A 17,104-nucleotide genomic window follows, 5' to 3' on the forward strand; every position below is an offset into this window, starting at 1 on the left:
AGGGAAACAGGTTTGGTTTCTTGACAGTTTCTCTTGAAATTGAGCGTCGATGATATATAAGGTACCGGAATGACGTGGCAGTTTTCCATAAAATTGATCGTCATTCATGAATGGCGGTCAATATGCTAATATACATTTTATTTTATTTACTCGCGTATTTTTAGATTCTCTCATTTAAACGACTGTTCAATAAATATTTCTTTAAGTTACGCGGCGCGGAAAAACGTATAAATAAAATTTCTGAATTCCAAATTAGCGCATCGTTCTAAAGCGGACTCTATGAATTGTATTTACAATTACACGGAATATCCAACGTCATTCCCGCCAGAACGTTTACACGATTACTCACAACGTGCGTGTGTATGTGCAGATATACGGGGTGTTTAAAAAGTCATTAAGTATATTATAGAGAAGGTAAATTTTTCGTCGTAAATTGCCGATTAATGAAATGTGCAAATGCAATTCTTCGCCGGAGAATTATATAAATTCGATAAACAATGTTACGAAGAAAAAAATCGCCTTTTACGCGCGCTCCATCTTAGGCGCTGCATTCCGAAATTCACTGTCAGCAACGATACTGAAAATCTATAGTATACGTGACGTAAAATATAGATTTGCAGTACTGACAGTGAATATGCAGCCTTATATAGTCTTTACAAATTTCAGTTCTACAATTAGAGTTTAAAACCTATAAAATTTTCCGACGAGAGTACATCTTTCTCCAAAATATGCTGAAACTCTGTCTCTTCGATGCAATAAAAATCGTGACGAGGATGCGTTCCCCTAAATTCATCATAGAGATGGATGAAAGGGATAAGATAATAAATTCAATTAATGAAAAAAATGCTAATCTCCTTTTTTATTTTTCTCCCATCATTTTTTTCATTAATTTGTTATCTTCTTTTTCATCATAGAAATAATGAAAGGGAAGACAATAATTAATGAAAAAAATTATAATCCCTTTCTTATTACTTTTTTAGTTATTATCTTCTATTCTCTCTAAAATTTTATCTGGGTCTTATTCTAGATGAAAGCAAAGGACGCGCTTTGTACATATTCTAGTAATGTAAAAAATAAAAAAAATAAGAAATGAAAAAATAATTTACACATTTCACAAATCCGTATAAATATCGCCAACGTTAACGCTCCTTCGAAAACGATCCGCGTTTCACACGAAATAACGCGGCGCGACTTCGTGAACACCCCGTATATATATACATATGTGCATATACCACGTATATATACACGTCCTACCACGCGTTCGGTGAGCAGCTTGTATCTTGTATAGCGTGGGGTCGCTGCTCGTCCGTTTCTGGAGCTTTCTATCTGAAACCTGCGCCGGCACACATCACACGCGCGTGCGGTGGCATACTGAACTGAGAGTGAGAATTTACGAGAATTCGCACGAGTCATCGTCGAACGTCGAACGTGTCTTTCGTCTTTCGCACGAGTGAATCGTACGGTCGTCGGACAACGCGATAGAGAGGCTCAACATTTTCGGCGTGCGTGATGAGTGATCAGGTAAGCTGTTGCAACGAGGCACCCACGTTGTGGGTGGCCGTAAATTACGCGCGCGATCGCTACGGCGGAGGCGTGCTCTCGGCGTTTCCTCGGGAACGCGTCCTCGCGTTCCGCGAGGTCGACGATTGTCCTTTCCTCCTCCTGCCCCCCGCCCCCTCGGCGAGTCTCGCCCGCGTGTGTGAGACGACTCGTCTCTCCTCGAAACCGATCGCAACGAAACGGAGCAAGGACACGCCGACAAGGCTAGATCAAGGATAAATAGATAATAGAAGATCGCGTGAGCTGATCCGCTTACAGTTATTAAGATTAAAAGTCTGGCTAATCAATATAGCCATTAACATCAACCTGAGAGATTCTGGCATCCTTCTGTCAATATCTCTCTCTGCATGACTGAGTATTTTATATATATATTATATACATGTGCGTGTGTGGCTTTGCAGGTAGCTTTGTTGAAGGAGAGAGGGAACGCCGCTTTGCAGACAGGCAATTACGATGAGGCCATTAAATGCTACACGGACGCGATCAACCTGGACGGCAACAATCACGTACTCTACAGTAACCGCTCGGCGGCGTACGCAAAGTCCGAGAAGTATCAGCAGGCGCTGGAGGACGCCGAAAAGACCGTCAGTTTGAAGCCGGACTGGGGAAAGGGTTACTCGCGCAAGGGCAGCGCTCTCGCTTACCTGGGCAGATACGACGAGTCTATCCGGGCTTACGAGAAGGGCCTACAGCTGGATCCGAACAATGCGCAGCTCAGAAGCAGTATGGCCGAGGTGAGGGCCCAGAAAACCGCCGCCGCGACCAATCCATTCAACTCGCCGAACATCTTCGCCAAGCTGGCGAGCGATTCCCGAACGAAGGGATATCTAGCTGATCCGGAATACATGAAACTGCTGCAGGAACTGCGAACCAATCCACAGAGTCTCGGTACCAAGCTCCAAGACACCAGAGTGCTCAACACCCTTAGCGTGCTGTTAGGAATGAGCGCCGACATGGAGGAGGCGATGGAAACCGAGCCGATGAATCCGCCGGAGCCGCCGAAACCCAAACCGGAACCGAAGCCCCAGAAGAAGGAGGAGGATAATCTTCCGCCTGAAAAGAGAAAAGCCTTAGAGGAGAAGAAACTCGGCAACGAGGCTTACAAAAAGAAGAGCTTCGAGGAAGCTCTGCAGCATTACGACAAAGCCGTGGAATTGGACCCGACGGAAATCGTTTACTTGTTGAACATAGCGGCGGTGTACTTCGAGCAGAAGGAGTATCAGAAATGTATCGCTCAGTGCGAGAAAGCCATTGAGGTCGGTAGGGAGAATAGAGCGGATTTCAAATTGATAGCGAAAGCGTTCACGAGAATCGGTCACGCTTACAAAAAAATGGAGAATTGGAAGCAGGCTAAGGTGTATTACGAAAAGTCCATGTCCGAGCACAGAACGCCGGAGATTAAAACCTTACTCTCGGATATAGACAAAATAATCAGGGAGGAAGAGAGGAAGGCTTACGTCGACCCGGAGAAGGCGGAAGAGGAGAAGGAATTTGGGAATCAAAAGTACAAAGATGGCGATTATCCCGCGGCTATAAAGCATTATTCCGAGGCGGTCCGGAGAAATCCGGACGATCCCAAATATTACAGCAACAGAGCGGCCTGTTACACCAAACTGGCGGCGTTCGACCTCGGTTTGAAGGATTGCGAGAAGGTGGTCGAGCTGGATCCCAAGTTCATCAAGGGATGGATTAGGAAAGGAAAGATTCTTCAGGCCATGCAACAGCCGGGAAAAGCCTTGTCGGCGTATCAGAAGGCTCTCGAACTGGATCCGCAGAACAGCGAAGCGTTAGAGGGCTATCGCTCTTGCGCCGTATCCGCTACCTCTAATCCGGAAGAAGTTAGAAAGAGAGCGATGGCAGATCCAGAGATCCAGGGCATATTGCGAGATCCAGCCATGAGGCTCATCTTGGAACAAATGCAGAGCGATCCAAGGGCTTTACAAGAGTAAGTGTTATATTAAAAACATATACCGGAATTATATATATATAGGATGGGAGTTGGGATCGAACAGGATCGAGTAGAATCGTCAATTCGTAGTCAACCGCTTTCTTACGGAGCCACTCGTCATCCCAGCAACTTTACTATAAGTACTTACTCTTTACTTTGTATTAACCCTCGGAAGGCAGAGGCCGGATTACTCGTGACCCATGCCTTGACTCTGTTTTGTTTAGACTGTACGGCTCAAGGTTACTCCTTAGTCTTGAGCTCCAAACAAAATAACAAATCAAGTAAATAACATTCTCATATAAAAATTTATTTTGCAACACATACAATAGAAACTTTACTATGAGTCAGAAGTTTCAGGCGTTCCTCTTCCGAGGATTGATACACTACCGAATGTTTTTTGGAAATTCAACGATCATTCCCTTCTAAAATAATTTATCTATTTCCCTGTTTAATGATACGAATGTTTAATGAACCTTTTTTCTTTTTTTTACAGCCATTTGAAGAACCCTGATATAGCTGCAAAATTGCAAAAACTTTTGGAATCTGGTCTCATCGCTATCCATTGAAGATGTAAGGAACCGCATACAACATACTTGTAATAAAAGAAGAATAACACTGCTGTCATAAGTTCCTTTAATATTAAGGAAATTCGCATTCGTGTACTGCAGATATATTAGCCATATGGGATACTTATCGTCATATTGCTCTGCTGTCACAAATTCCTTTAATATTGAGGAAATTCGCATTTGCGTATCGCAGATACATTAGCCATATGGGATATTTATCGTCATATTGCTCTTAAAATCTGTGTTCAAAAACCCATTTAGAATAAAAGTTACATACACATGATTCTTTCGTGCAAACGCAGTGGCCTTTAGTGTCATCGATGACTTTTGCATTACAAGACTTGTTACGGTGATCACGTGTGTAACGATACACATATATACATATAGTAAGGCTCTTTGTGCAAAAATGAAGTGTAATTGTGAAGCTGGTGAACTCTTAATATGTAATATTTACATTTAAAAGGGAACTTACTCCGATGGCTGATTCGTGAATATCATCACTTTGGAAGTTGATAGCGTTATTATATGTTTTAGGTAATAAAATCGTCTAAAACTAGAATAATAATCCTTTAAGACAGTAAAAGTTTTCCGTAAAATTATTTCTGTATATGATGCACACACTAACATTTCTTTTAAAAGTTGATTTAGTGCTTTTAGTACTAAAATTAGTCATAATAATATAATGAATGCGAAGTCAGACTAAGGCGACAACCGATAAGAGGAATGGTTCGAATAAACATCTTTTTAAACCGAGTTTTCTACTTGGGAACATTTATTGTCCTTATTAACACCTCTGTTATATTTACTTAAAAACTATCCTGATTATATAATGGGATACGATTATTCTAAGACTTCATAACGCACTGATATTATTATATTTCTTATCATATATTCCTCTTTTATTTTCCTATAAAGTTTGTATAATATAAAAAACAGTTTATATATATACCAATTTTCAATTATCATATTTGTAATGTTTCCACAACTTGTAATTTGTTGCAAATATTATTAAATTATCAAAAATTATACACATTTTATAATACATTACAATAGGCGATTTTTGACGATCGTTAGATATACCAAGGTTGCTCTTGATAGGGGCGGATCTTATTCTGTTAAGATGTACCGCTAAAACATATTGGTTGTTAACATCACGCTAAAACATTGATTCTTTTCTATACGCGCGAAACTTGTGCTTATAGTATAAATGTGATTGAAACGCCAAGTCCGAGATAAATTTTCCACGAAATAAATATGTAAAATACATTGTTTACATCTATTTGTGTTATATTAGGCGCGTATTTGCAACTTAACAACAAGTACCAACAGGTATCCTGCTTCATTACTTGGTATAGCGTGGTATCAACCAACTAGGCACCAAAACGGCTATACCACGAATTATCAAACACGCGAAAATGTTCTGGTACAGTTTGGTACACTTTGGTTGTTATGCTAGAGTCACGCCAAAAATCGTCTAATATAATACTATCATGCCGCATACTACAATGATACGTGCGAAAAATCCAGATGTATATTGCGAACATATAAAAAATTATTTTTTCCTCGTTTTTCTTATGTGAGATTTCATACATAAAGTATATTTCAAAAAGCTATCAATGATGAAAAATGAAATTAAGAAAATCTCGATGGAGATCACAGTAAACTTCAACCGTTTACATGTGTATGTGTGTTATCTCCTGGATGCACGAAAAGACAATAAAAAAAAAATAATAAGTTTTCTTGATTGTAGACTTTATAAATAAAATATTCTTATTTTAACCATGCGTTGTATCGTCTTCGACGAAATCGGCCGCTTCTTCCCGCGTCACGCATTCGACATGCGAAACTTTATTTCTGAACTTTACTCCATAGAATTTGTTCGCATGGTGCAGTAATTCCGGTCTAAAAAACAAATACATTTTAATTTTTTTACACTGACCGATAACCATAAGAATTCTGTCATCTTAAAACGAGCGTGAATCAGGCTCAAAATCCCTTACAAGACACCGATTCTATTACCTAAATGTCGTGGTAATGAACTGGGCATCGGAACTAAGTTCGTGGATCATATCTGCTACCGCCTTTCTGTGTTGCGCATCTAGCGCCTGATCGATTTCGTCAAACAAGTAAAACGGTGCAGGATCGCACTTTTGTATCGCGAATATCAGGGCCAACGCTACGAGTGATTTTTGTCCACCAGATAATTGATTCATCTCTCGCATTTCGCCTCTGTGTCCCGTGAATGACACTTTTATGCCTAGAAATAATATAGATATAAGTTTTTGAAATCATAAATAAAAAATATATATCACACAAATATAGCTAGCTCAAAGAAAACAATAAAACAAATTTTTAAATAAATTTTTCCTGTTATATTGCACAAAATATTAGAGTCATATACATATAAATCTATTTCCTCACCTACGCCAATAAATCTATCAGAATCTGATGGCTCCGCTGTCCCATCATCTCCTTCATCGCCGTCCGCAGTCCTCATAACCAATTGTGCATGCCCCGAAGGTACAAGTTTTTTAAATACTTCACTGAAATATTTGCTCACCTTAAAAAAAAAAAAAAAAGATTGTCACATGAAATTGTGTTTAAGAGTATATTATCGTAATAGATTAATATATCAATATTAATCCTCCACTGTTTTAAAAGTCGACACACTATACAATATCGATACTAAACGATACACTATATAATATATATGTATATGTATAAAAACAGACATACCTGTTTAAATGTAAATTGTATCGCTTCACATTTGCGCTGTTCAAGTACTGACATGAGTTCTTTTATCTTCTCGTCGCCTCGGTCCAATTCTTCTTTCCGTTTCACTAATCTTTCTTTCTGATCGCTGAAGGACATGAACTGATCCAAAGCTTTTTTATTTACATGGCTAGAAAAAACATGATAAATACATTAAGAAACAATAGTCTTTAATGAAAATAGTAACAGTAGATAATTATTAATAATTTTTGCTTTTAATCAGTTTACTATATTTAAATAGAAAAAAATATGCACCTATATTTTTTAAGATGATTATTTGCCTTTTCCATTTCTTTAAACAGCTGTTTCGTGGACATTGTATTAAACCTAGAATAAGCCTCGTGACTAGGCAACGCGCCGAGTTCAGTAATCTTCTGTGTACATTCCACTATTTTCTGCTGCAAGATATTTAACTTGCTTGCTAATTTCTCTAAATCTTTCGCGTCTGCTTCTATTTTCTCTTGCGCCTCTTTTTCTTTCAATTTCCATTTCTCGACTTCAGCAGACTCCGTTTTTTGCTAAACGTACGACAAAATGGACGAATTAAGGATTATATTACTTAAACATATACAAGTGATTACTGTGTTTTTAAATACTTACTTTCTTCATTGCACTGGTCACTTTTTCATTCTGGGCTTTGAAGTCTTCGTTTACTTTCACTAGTCTCTTTTCAATATCCGCCAACTGAATTTTTGACGAGTCAAGCTGCCGCTGTCGATCCTCAACTGAAATCTCTTGTAAAGCTTGGACCAGCTCATCCTTTCTTCTTACTAAGTTGTTTGTTAATAAGTTTTCTAACTTATTCTTCTCTGCTTCTAATTGCATTCGTTTCGCAAACGCTTCTTTGTTTTCTTTCGTTAAGCGTCTAATGTCGTCATTTAAAGTGTCAACCTACAAAAACCGATAATCAGTAAAGTTACAAATCTTTACCCGAGGTGGAGAAAAAGAAATGAGGATGTGATATTCTTTAATTCAACTACATTGAAAATTCGTTCTTTACGCGCACCTGATGCTGATCCGCGACGGATAACTGCGCCATAAGTTCTTGATGTAACTCACTCTCTAGGCCATCTTTAGTTGCGCGCATTGCTTCCAAACTTGATGTGCACTGTGCAAGACTTCTTTCTTTCGGGGTCCGGTACCTTTCTATAGCACTCAATTCTTCCTTCATAAGACGTATCTCTGCTTTTATTTTATCATATATATCTCTGTCAAGTAAATAATAAAACACTGATTAATCTTCACATAATTGAAATTGATAATAATATTTCAACATTTATTTCAATAATTAAATATAAATATTTAAATACTTTATGTAAAATTTGACATTAACACTAATTATAATTCTAAGTTAAAGATATTATTTAATTACTTACTTAGCTTTACTATTTTTGGTCTCAGTTTTCTGCATTTCGCTAACGTAAGAACTAATATTTTGATCCGCTTTTCTGATTTCGTCCTTAAGCGTCGTTAATTGGGTCTCGAGAGTAGAGATCTGTGACATTAATTCCGATCTTGTTTTCTGTATCTCGAGCCGTGATCTGAGTGTATTGAAATATCCGCCAGTTAAGGAGCCTTTGGATGAAACCTGGTCTCCTTCCAACGTAACGCAATCTAAGCCGGAATCCCGCGCCAAAGTCGTTGCTGCCTCCAAATTACGACAGATCAAAGTCTTTCCAAATATATATCTATATTTGACAAAAAGATAATAAAAATAATATCAAGTCTGTATATCACAAAGAAACGTAACAAGAAAAAAAAATTTATTTTATATGCTTTTACCTTAGCGCTTTATCAAATTTGGGATCGTAATTCAACTTGGATATCATGGGTATAGCATCGGAGGTCTGCGGATAATCGATGTCCTTCACGTGAAGTCTATTTAAAGGCATAAAAGTTACTTCTCCCGGCAACCGTTGATTGTTCATTTCTTTTAAAATTTTCGTGCCGAACTTATCGGTCTCCACAATATGATGGAACAATCGATTCCCAGCGGTTACTTCAACAGCCATATAAACGCTCTTGTCGCAGTTGAAATTTTCAATTACAGGCCCATAGTAGCTGCTCACTTCATTAGCCATATCTTTTCGTCCACTATAAAACCGAAGGTATCACCCGTAATGTCATCATCATCGTCACAAGTTTTCAATGGCAGCGTTTAGAAATCTTTTAAATTATGTAGTATACTTATGTCATAAAAAAAAATTAATCTTACCGAAAAGTGTCTAGCACTTTACGTACGCTGTCCCTGCCATTCAAAATAGGCTTGCCAGCCATGGATCTTAGACTTTGATCTGCTTTCGCTAAATCTTCCTTCAGACCAGATAGATTTAATTGCAATACACTCTCCTGCCGATACCTGCAATTTGACGTACTCAGCTTGTAAAATTCCAAGACTTCTAAGTAACGCGTATGTTAATTTAGTAAATTAAACATACTGTTCTTTTCGTGTTGCTTGACACTGATCCTTTGATTTCGTGAGCTCGTAATATTGCTTGTTATGATCGTCTATTGACGCACGTTGTCGTTCCATCTCACGTGTGTGATCTCCTATTTTCTTCTCCAAGGCATCATGTTTCTCTGCATCACGTTTTAAATCTTCGCTTATCTTTTTCTGATGCTCTTCTTTATCCTTTATCTGTTTCGTGAGCTGCTTAAGTTCATTTTGTATCCACTTGTCTCTTTCATCCTACAAGAAATAAATCTCTTTAAAATATCTTACTAGACCTCTCAAGTAGAACAAAAATGTAATTTAAATTATTCTAATAATCGTGATTTTTTTCTCTTTTACCTTAGTAGTGAATTGACTGCCACGACCCTGTTTAGCATACAGCTCTTTACGTTTCTGCTCTTTTAATTGCAAGTCTCGCGTACATTCTTCTTCAACACGTTTCATTTGTTCATACTGTAAAGAAGGTTTTCTATATTATTATATTGAATTAATTATATATATATATATATATATATATATATATATATATATTGGACTAAATATATTAAATATCTGAATATTTTCTCACCTTTGGCTTAAGATCCTTTAGCTCGTCTTCCCGAAGACCGATTTGAGTTTTCAATTTTTCTAACTCTTGTTGAGCACGTTTCTTGCTGTCATTATCACCTTTTACCTCCTCCAGCAAGTCGTTAATCGTAAAAGTCAACTTGTTTTTCTCTTTTAGTAATTGCTGCTGCTCTGCACTGCATTACAAATATTTTATTACAAATATTTTTTCTCCATTTTATACAATCTTTAGCACACGTTACCTGAGGGTGTCTCTTTCTTCTTTGGCAGTCTGCACTTCTTTCTTCGCTTCCTTTAGCCTCTTCGTAGCTGCACGTACCATCTCTTGCGCAGTTTTTGCCTCGGCACCCAATCTCGCCTGTTCGGCTCCACTATTCGCCCTTGATTCTTCGAGCTCTTCTAATTTCCTTTTATTTTCCTTAAGTTCGCGTTCGTGGATCGTATATTCTAAGCAACGACGTTGCTTGTCCCAACGTTGATACTCTTTCAATTCCTCTTTCTCTTCCTCGAGCGTTTTTAAACGCTCCTCTGTAATAAATTAATTATTTTTATTTGTCCTGTAATTTATTGATCCTGAAAATATTTCGTTAATTTTGATCTTCACCTATTGTTCGCAGAAAATCCTCGATTTTTTCTAGTTTCCCTTCTGTTTCTTTCAAAATGGATTTTGATTCTTCTCTTCTGTCATCGTATACTCTAGTACCTGCTACCTCTCTTAATAGCTTTAATCTCTGCGAATCTGGTGCTGTTGCCATTTGGTTTATCTGCAAAACAATTATATTATACCAAAGATAATTATACTAAGATAAATATGTGCTACGTTAACGAACCTTTCCTTGCTTCACAATGTAGTATGGATTGGATCGAGAAAATCCTGCCGACTCCAATAAATTCATCACGTCGTTTCTCGTTACAATCTTTTTGTTGAGAAAATATTGATCCTTCTTGGAGCCGATCACTCTTCTTAAATAGACCTCATCTTTATCAATCTGTAAATAAAAGATTGTATGTATTATTTATTACAAAATAATATAAATCTAGATCAAATATAAAGTAATATATTAAGAATATAAATATATTTTTATATATATTTATAATTATATATAAAAATAAGTTACAATAACTTCAGCTAGTGATGTAAACTAGTTATTTTTACCGGTAACCTTCCATCGGCGTTATCAAATATGATTTCTACGTGGGCAGATATAACACGAGGTCCCGTTCCTTCGTGCAGCAGCGCCTGCCTCTGCTCAGGTCTGAGATGAGAGAACTCATCGCTCAAGACAAATTGAATGGCGTAGAAGAAGTTACTCTTGCCAGATCCGTTTCTGCCAACTTTGAAAAAAATATCCAGTTACGACATATATATAAGTACACTAATTGCACATTAAATCTGCATAAGATCATTAGCTACGTACCCACTACATTGTGCTTCGAATCGAAAGGTTCAACAACTGTCTGTTCACGGTACGACTTGAATCCTTGGATAATTACCTTAAAAATAATCTCACTAATTCAATAAGAATAACGGTGACAACGGTACACTGATACTTTAAACGGAGCTCTGGAGTACTAGTTCCAGAGACTCGACAGTAACTTATAATTTATGGTAATTTTACATGAAACAGTATAGTACTCCACAATTTAAGAAATGGAGCAGACAAAGAAAATATGAAAACGGAGCAGTGGACTCTGATGAAGGCTGATGGCAGAAAACGAGACGTAGGTGCTTACGTCTATCGTAGTCGTGGGCGTAAAGTAAGGCGGAGGAGTCGTGACAGGCTATTGTACAAACGACAAACGTCTCGTTCTCTGCCATCAGCCGAAGATACGAGGAGTAGACCACCCGTCAAGCGTGGCGCGTTTAGGGTTGCGACGCGATTTACTCGCGATTTTGCTCACGTTACCTGTTTGATGTACATGATGCGACGGGAAGTCAGACGCGCATATCATTCGTGTCGGCGTTGGACGGGGACGCGGTCGGGCATACGAGAGTCCCAGACGCCAAACGCGACGAAAACATTCGACCGATTTGTTGGCAGAGCGACATTTGTATAACACGCAGGCTGGCGGCCGCCGAACAAAAAGTTCCCAGGTTTGGGCGGGAGAGACGCGGCTGACGGTCCTCGTTCGGGAAAAAAAAATGCGACGCGGTCGGAGCTCGGAGCAAACGCGCAAGCAAACGGTTCTCAGAAAGCGATTCTGATTGGTCAAGTACAAGGTCTGTTCCTCTGGGTGCTTTATGAATTAACCTATATACGCTATACAGCATGTGACATTTTGAAGAGCCTTGTAGAGTCGCGTCAAAACACCTCCGACCTCCGACTCCGACTCCTCCGAGACATCCGATCCACCGATCCCGATGCATCTCCGGGTCTCCGGGACGTACCGTACGGTACGATGAGCATATTGAGCATCGGATGCCAGCAGATTAAAGCAGAAGTGTGGAAATTGCGCACGCGATTGACATGAACGCCGTTGTGTTAATTAAATAATTGTTGATTGAAAGAATTCACACATACAATTCGGCCTGTTATCGTCACTGACCGCGATGGCATCAAGCAGAAGTACGAGAGAAGTTCTGCTATCGCTAGTGGACGATATTGAGTTAATAGCGAAGTAAGTTATATATAGTTGCTACAAATAATAGGTGTTAATTAACGTCATTATAATTAATGTTCCTAGATTAATATCATTCCTTAATTAAAAGAAAAATTGGGTATTTTACATAACTGGAGTATATAAGAATACACTTCGGAGGAGAATTTTATAAGAAATTTGTAGTTAACCGATTATTTTAATCTTTACAGGTTGTTCTCTCTTATGTATTGCATATATGTTTTCTTGTAGTTTAAATATATCTCGTCCTGTTTTTTTTCTTTTTCAGGGAGATGATAGAAAACACAATCGCTCAAAAGCCTTCAAAACTCTCGAGCACAGAGCACGCTCATTTAACCGAATTGTTGGTCGCTAAGGATAACGAGTTAAAGGCGACGCTGAAACGGGCTGCCGAGCAAGCTAAGATCAACCTGAAGATGGAGGCGTTGAAAGCTGAGGTAGAGAGGCAGGATCAGGATATTCAGCAGCTGCAGCGACAACTGAAGGAAGCGGAACAGATCTTGGCTACTGCGATTTATCAAGCGAAGCAGAAATTACAATCTATCGCGCGTGCCAATAAAAGACCGGTTCCTTCGGAGGAGCTTATTAAGTATGCACACAGAATAAGCGCAACCAACGCAATTTGCGCGCCTTTAACGTGGCAGCAGGGAGATCCCAGAAGGCCATATCCCACAGATATCGAAATGAGATTGGGGTATCTGGGACGATTGAGCGATCTACCTTTAAACGGACAGTTGCTTGGGTCTCATCCAGGTATACCTGATTTACATAGGGCGGGACATCCTGCTGGAGGTAAAGTATCTTTCATATACACGTATACCACGCTTGACTTAACAAGAATAAGCAGATTTTCAAGTAATCCCCATTGTTGTTTCAGAACCACCCGTTTCGCAATCGAACCAATTTGCCTGGCATCCATCGGGAGAGATTCATATGTCGGTTGGTGGGCAGGGTAGCGTGGCTGTGAATACGCATAAACAAGAAACAGAAGACGTCGAAGTTATGTCTACGGACTCCTCGAGTAGCTCGTCTAGTGATTCTCAATAGAGTAATATATATGACAATTAAAAATAACAATAACTATAAATATCATTACATCATGTCTGAAATGCGTAAGGTATTAAATTTCTGTAAAGCTCTAGCTATTTGCATGAAATGTGACAAGACTATTGAAAAGAAACTTCAATCATAATCGGTGCATAATGTTACAGTAATATCAATTAACATAAATAATAAAAGTATACGGATATAGCGTGACGGATTTACATTTTTAGTTGGAAGCTAATGTTCCTAGATCTTTAAAGTTTTACTTACATATGTGTATGTATATTATAATATAGATAATGCTTTTTGGTTATCTGTTACAAAAATCGACCCGACTGTAGAAATGGGACTCGAATTCCATATCCTTCCAGTCTGAAAGTTCGCAATTATGCTATAAATGTGCGGTTATTTTTTTTTTATTAGCGCGCTCAGCGGTTACCATACGCTAAAATTACAACGCTAACAATTACACAATGTATATTGAAAATGTCTTATCCAACCGATGAAATTAGAAATATTGATGTCAAAGATAAAGGAGATTGCTGTTGCAGCAAAAAAATCGTCAGAAAAAGACAGGAGTAGATATGTCATATCGACCCTTTTTTATTTTTGCCCTGTTGTCTCACTAATCATCTTTATAGCATCGATCACAGTACATATAACAAGTATTTATTATTAATATATAAAGTTATTTATACATGTTATAAAACCATCTTTTCCCAAGATAGATACATGTATAAAATGTGCAATCAAATAAATGTTCTCTTAATGTAATTATTTAATAACGAATAACAAAGTTGTAGTTGAAAAAAAAAGAAACAAAAACATTACATCAACTTAAAGAAATGTTGTCGATACATATCTATTATACATGTCTTTAATATCCTTGAAGTTTAAACTTCATTAGCTTATTGTTAGGTCCACTAGATCCACAATTGCATATAGAGGAGTATGTTATATAAAAATTAATTCAACATTCATCGTTAGAGGTACATTCCAAAAGAATTTTTGGCATAAATTTATGTAACGTGGCAGAAGCGTAATACATCTCAGGACTGGCCTACAATATAAAAACGAACGAAAGTAAAAGTATTCGCACTTTAGTCTAGAATAAATGACATCTGAATTTTTGTACCAACCAGCGAGACTTGTTCATTGAACTTTGTTTTTTGAAATAAAACATTTTCATTAGTGAACGTCAAATCAAATAACTTGCAATCCGCCTGGATTTTACTTATATCTTTGTAGAATAAAAGTTCTTGCAATTTCAGTCCCGGGAACGTCAATACTGTGCTATTATAGCCACAACTCATAATTTGCAGAACATTTCTGGAATATAATACATTTCTTACCTAGTTATTTTAATAAATTACTTAGCATAACTTTTTATAATTATTATCGAATATTTTGCGTACGTGTAATAAAAATAAGTGAATACCTTTTGAAGCTTTGCAAATTACAAAAAAATGCGCAAGCTAGTATCGGAGGTAACTGCTTAACCAGACGACGAACACAAACGTAGTTTCTTAAATACCAAGCAAGCGATATCCTTGTAGCTAATCGAATTGCCGATGATTTTCTGCACAACGCAAGAAATAAATATGTAAAGATTTAATGATACTAGAGATTCATAATGCACGTGTGAATGCTTATATAATTTATATTAATAATCCTTTTAAATTTCTTTGACAACCTACTTCAAATCTGACGAAAGCGTAAGAGCCCTTTCTAAAGCCTCGCGATCTCCAATATGGAGAAGAATATATATAGCTTCCATCTCTGACCGGCTATCGTTTAATGTCAGTTTTTCGAGATCTTTGTATACTTCTGTACTATCTGTTGCATCTCCACGACTTCGTTGATCGTACAATACAAGCAGCTGCTTGATGCATTCTAACAAATGTTTGCTATTTATCTTTGCGTCGAATTCCGAAATGGCTCTTTCACACAGTCTAGAAAAAGAACCTGTTTAACAATAATTTTTCAATTTTTTAAAGAGTATAAATTTAATTAACTTGTACCTCTGTGCAGCGTATATGTGAAATCGAACAATTGGTTCCAGAAGAAGAATACTCGTGGTGATATCGACTCTTTGTATTACAGCATCCTGCCGTATTGATCTCAATCGGTCGAATACAAAGTCATATATCGACGCCCAATCTAAATCCGTTCGCGTGATTATCCTGAAACAATATACGTGTAAGCATATTACACGAGTTGTGATGCCATGGATTATAAGCAATGTTCCAATGTTTTATTACGTAGGTATGAATAACAAGCATTTTCTGATAACGCTAATATTTAGCGGTAATTTGCGTACTCTTACAGAGATGAATCATACTTAAAGAGATAGGCGAAATTACTTGGTGAACAAGTATCGGACAGTGGATAATAATACGTGCGGCGGGCGCAACGAATTCGGATCGGTCATGACTTGTCCAGCGGCAGAGCGACTGAAGCATTTTACAGTTCTTGCCGGATCAGCTTTGGGTCTTCTCACGTGTTTCGTACCCTCGTCAATTTCATATTTGTGCAACAAGCCTTCCCTCTCTCTCCTGAATGAAAAATTTCCAGATTTGAGAAGTCAAATTCTCTTATCGGCGGTCGCATCTCGCGTTACACATTACACATAAAAATACAAGACGGGTGATAATTTCTTTTTGCAGTTGGTGCTAACAACGCCAACTATCTTGTCTTGTTTTTAAATGTAAAGAAAAGCAGAAAAAAAATAAATCAACATCGTTATCGCGCGAGAAACTCGATGTCAAAATCCACGTTTCAAAGTTTTAGTTTATAAACTTTCTGCATCGCTGGAAACTTACATCCGTCGCTCTTTTTCCGGACACATGGAAAGGCATCTTCCCGCTATTACCTCGACGGTCGTCATTGCGCCTCCTTTACGCGTTTACTTATCGCCACAGGTTTTATTGTTAAGAGACATATTATTTATACTATTCACGTGGGAATCAGGCCGCGTCAACAAACAAACGATTTACGCCATGTACGGGTCGAGATCAACCGGCTGAAATCCGGCGTCGCGCATTCTTCTGGGCAGGCTGAGCTGGAGGCGACAGTTTAACAGCAAACGAAAGTCTATTATCCACTTTCGACGTACATGGAGAAAAGATATACCGATTTGGCCCGAATTACGAGGAATAATCTTAAAATGCTGACAACGGACTCTACCCCGGTTCCCATGGAGACGTACGTCGATCGAAAATACGCAAGATTTCGCACGTCATCGAAATTGAAGTACCTGACTCGAGCCTTTAGTTCACGTCTACGTCTACGACAGACGTAAGCGCTCACGTCTTGAGAAATTGACCAATCACAGTCGATTATTCTTCTCACATTCGACTGTGATTGGTCTGCAATTTCTTAAAGATTACGGCTTAAATCAACGGTTGCGGCCTCTATAAATCAGCCTTAACCCTAAAAACATCGTCAATCGCGCGAGTTAAGGTGAAATTTCATGGGCAGTAAAAAGCAGCAGCAGATCGTACTGATTGGCTATAAAATAGAGAAGTTCTCGAGTTCCTAGAACTTCTCTATTTTATAGCCAATCAGTACGATCTG

At 38.1% G+C, this 17,104-nt stretch overlaps 4 protein-coding genes across 4 annotated transcripts; 2 read left to right on the forward strand and 2 right to left on the reverse strand.

The window, feature by feature from the left end:
• Positions 1–1,301: 1,301 nt before the first annotated feature.
• Stip1 (Stress-induced phosphoprotein 1) lies at positions 1,302–4,827 on the forward strand. Its single transcript, XM_077418798.1, has 3 exons — positions 1,302–1,521; positions 1,962–3,505; positions 4,002–4,827. Exons 1-3 carry the CDS (start codon positions 1,510–1,512, stop codon positions 4,072–4,074), a joined length of 1,629 nt encoding a protein of 542 aa, XP_077274924.1. The 5' UTR covers positions 1,302–1,509; the 3' UTR covers positions 4,075–4,827.
• Position 4,828: 1 nt separating this feature from the next.
• Smc3 (structural maintenance of chromosomes 3) lies at positions 4,829–11,928 on the reverse strand. Its single transcript, XM_077418797.1, has 19 exons — positions 11,773–11,928; positions 11,284–11,359; positions 11,022–11,200; positions 10,696–10,854; positions 10,470–10,629; positions 10,108–10,393; positions 9,867–10,041; positions 9,638–9,751; positions 9,285–9,535; positions 9,062–9,205; positions 8,629–8,940; positions 8,223–8,534; positions 7,853–8,054; positions 7,447–7,737; positions 7,102–7,364; positions 6,811–6,976; positions 6,496–6,634; positions 6,094–6,331; positions 4,829–5,976 (listed from the first exon to the last, which is right to left on the reverse strand). The coding sequence occupies exons 1-19, from the start codon at positions 11,785–11,787 to the stop codon at positions 5,850–5,852; spliced, it is 3,609 nt and encodes a 1,202-aa protein (XP_077274923.1). The 5' UTR covers positions 11,788–11,928; the 3' UTR covers positions 4,829–5,849.
• A 255-nt stretch (positions 11,929–12,183) lies between these two features.
• Positions 12,184–13,743, forward strand: Med4 (mediator complex subunit 4). The gene is made up of 3 exons (XM_077418800.1): positions 12,184–12,484; positions 12,753–13,276; positions 13,362–13,743. The coding sequence occupies exons 1-3, from the start codon at positions 12,417–12,419 to the stop codon at positions 13,529–13,531; spliced, it is 762 nt and encodes a 253-aa protein (XP_077274926.1). The 5' UTR covers positions 12,184–12,416; the 3' UTR covers positions 13,532–13,743.
• Positions 13,744–14,223: 480 nt separating this feature from the next.
• On the reverse strand, positions 14,224–16,764 carry LOC143904255 (SAC3 domain-containing protein 1). Its single transcript, XM_077418799.1, has 7 exons — positions 16,351–16,764; positions 15,892–16,083; positions 15,550–15,711; positions 15,226–15,480; positions 14,967–15,107; positions 14,668–14,857; positions 14,224–14,588 (listed from the first exon to the last, which is right to left on the reverse strand). The coding sequence occupies exons 1-7, from the start codon at positions 16,413–16,415 to the stop codon at positions 14,499–14,501; spliced, it is 1,095 nt and encodes a 364-aa protein (XP_077274925.1). The 5' UTR covers positions 16,416–16,764; the 3' UTR covers positions 14,224–14,498.
• Positions 16,765–17,104: the final 340 nt, after the last annotated feature.

Source organism: Temnothorax americanus, unplaced genomic scaffold (assembly GCF_048541705.1).
Source record: "Temnothorax americanus isolate GAGA-0224 unplaced genomic scaffold, ASM4854170v1 Scaffold5, whole genome shotgun sequence".
Classification (NCBI taxonomy): domain Eukaryota; kingdom Metazoa; phylum Arthropoda; class Insecta; order Hymenoptera; family Formicidae; genus Temnothorax; species Temnothorax americanus.

Bases quoted from the DNA above. Each gene is read 5' to 3' on its own strand.
- Stip1 (XM_077418798.1), top strand. The intron at 3,506-4,001 runs GTAAGTGTTATA...TTTTTTTTACAG, and splicing joins GATCCAAGGGCTTTACAAGA to CCATTTGAAGAACCCTGATA.
- Smc3 (XM_077418797.1), bottom strand. The intron at 10,630-10,695 runs GTTCGTTAACGT...ATTGTTTTGCAG, and splicing joins ACATTGTGAAGCAAGGAAAG to ATAAACCAAATGGCAACAGC. The intron at 8,941-9,061 runs GTAAGATTAATT...TCGGTTTTATAG, and splicing joins AAAGTGCTAGACACTTTTCG to TGGACGAAAAGATATGGCTA.
- Med4 (XM_077418800.1), top strand. From the start codon at position 12,417: ATGGCATCAAGCAGAAGTACGAGAGAAGTTCTGCTATCGCTAGTGGAC. The intron at 12,485-12,752 runs GTAAGTTATATA...TTTCTTTTTCAG, and splicing joins GATATTGAGTTAATAGCGAA to GGAGATGATAGAAAACACAA. The intron at 13,277-13,361 runs GTAAAGTATCTT...TTGTTGTTTCAG, and splicing joins GGCGGGACATCCTGCTGGAG to AACCACCCGTTTCGCAATCG.
- LOC143904255 (XM_077418799.1), bottom strand. From the start codon at position 16,415: ATGACGACCGTCGAGGTAATAGCGGGAAGATGCCTTTCCATGTGTCCG. The intron at 15,108-15,225 runs GTAGGTTGTCAA...TGCGTTGTGCAG, and splicing joins ACGCTTTCGTCAGATTTGAA to AAAATCATCGGCAATTCGAT. The intron at 14,589-14,667 runs GTTGGTACAAAA...TTTATATTGTAG, and splicing joins TCAATGAACAAGTCTCGCTG to GCCAGTCCTGAGATGTATTA.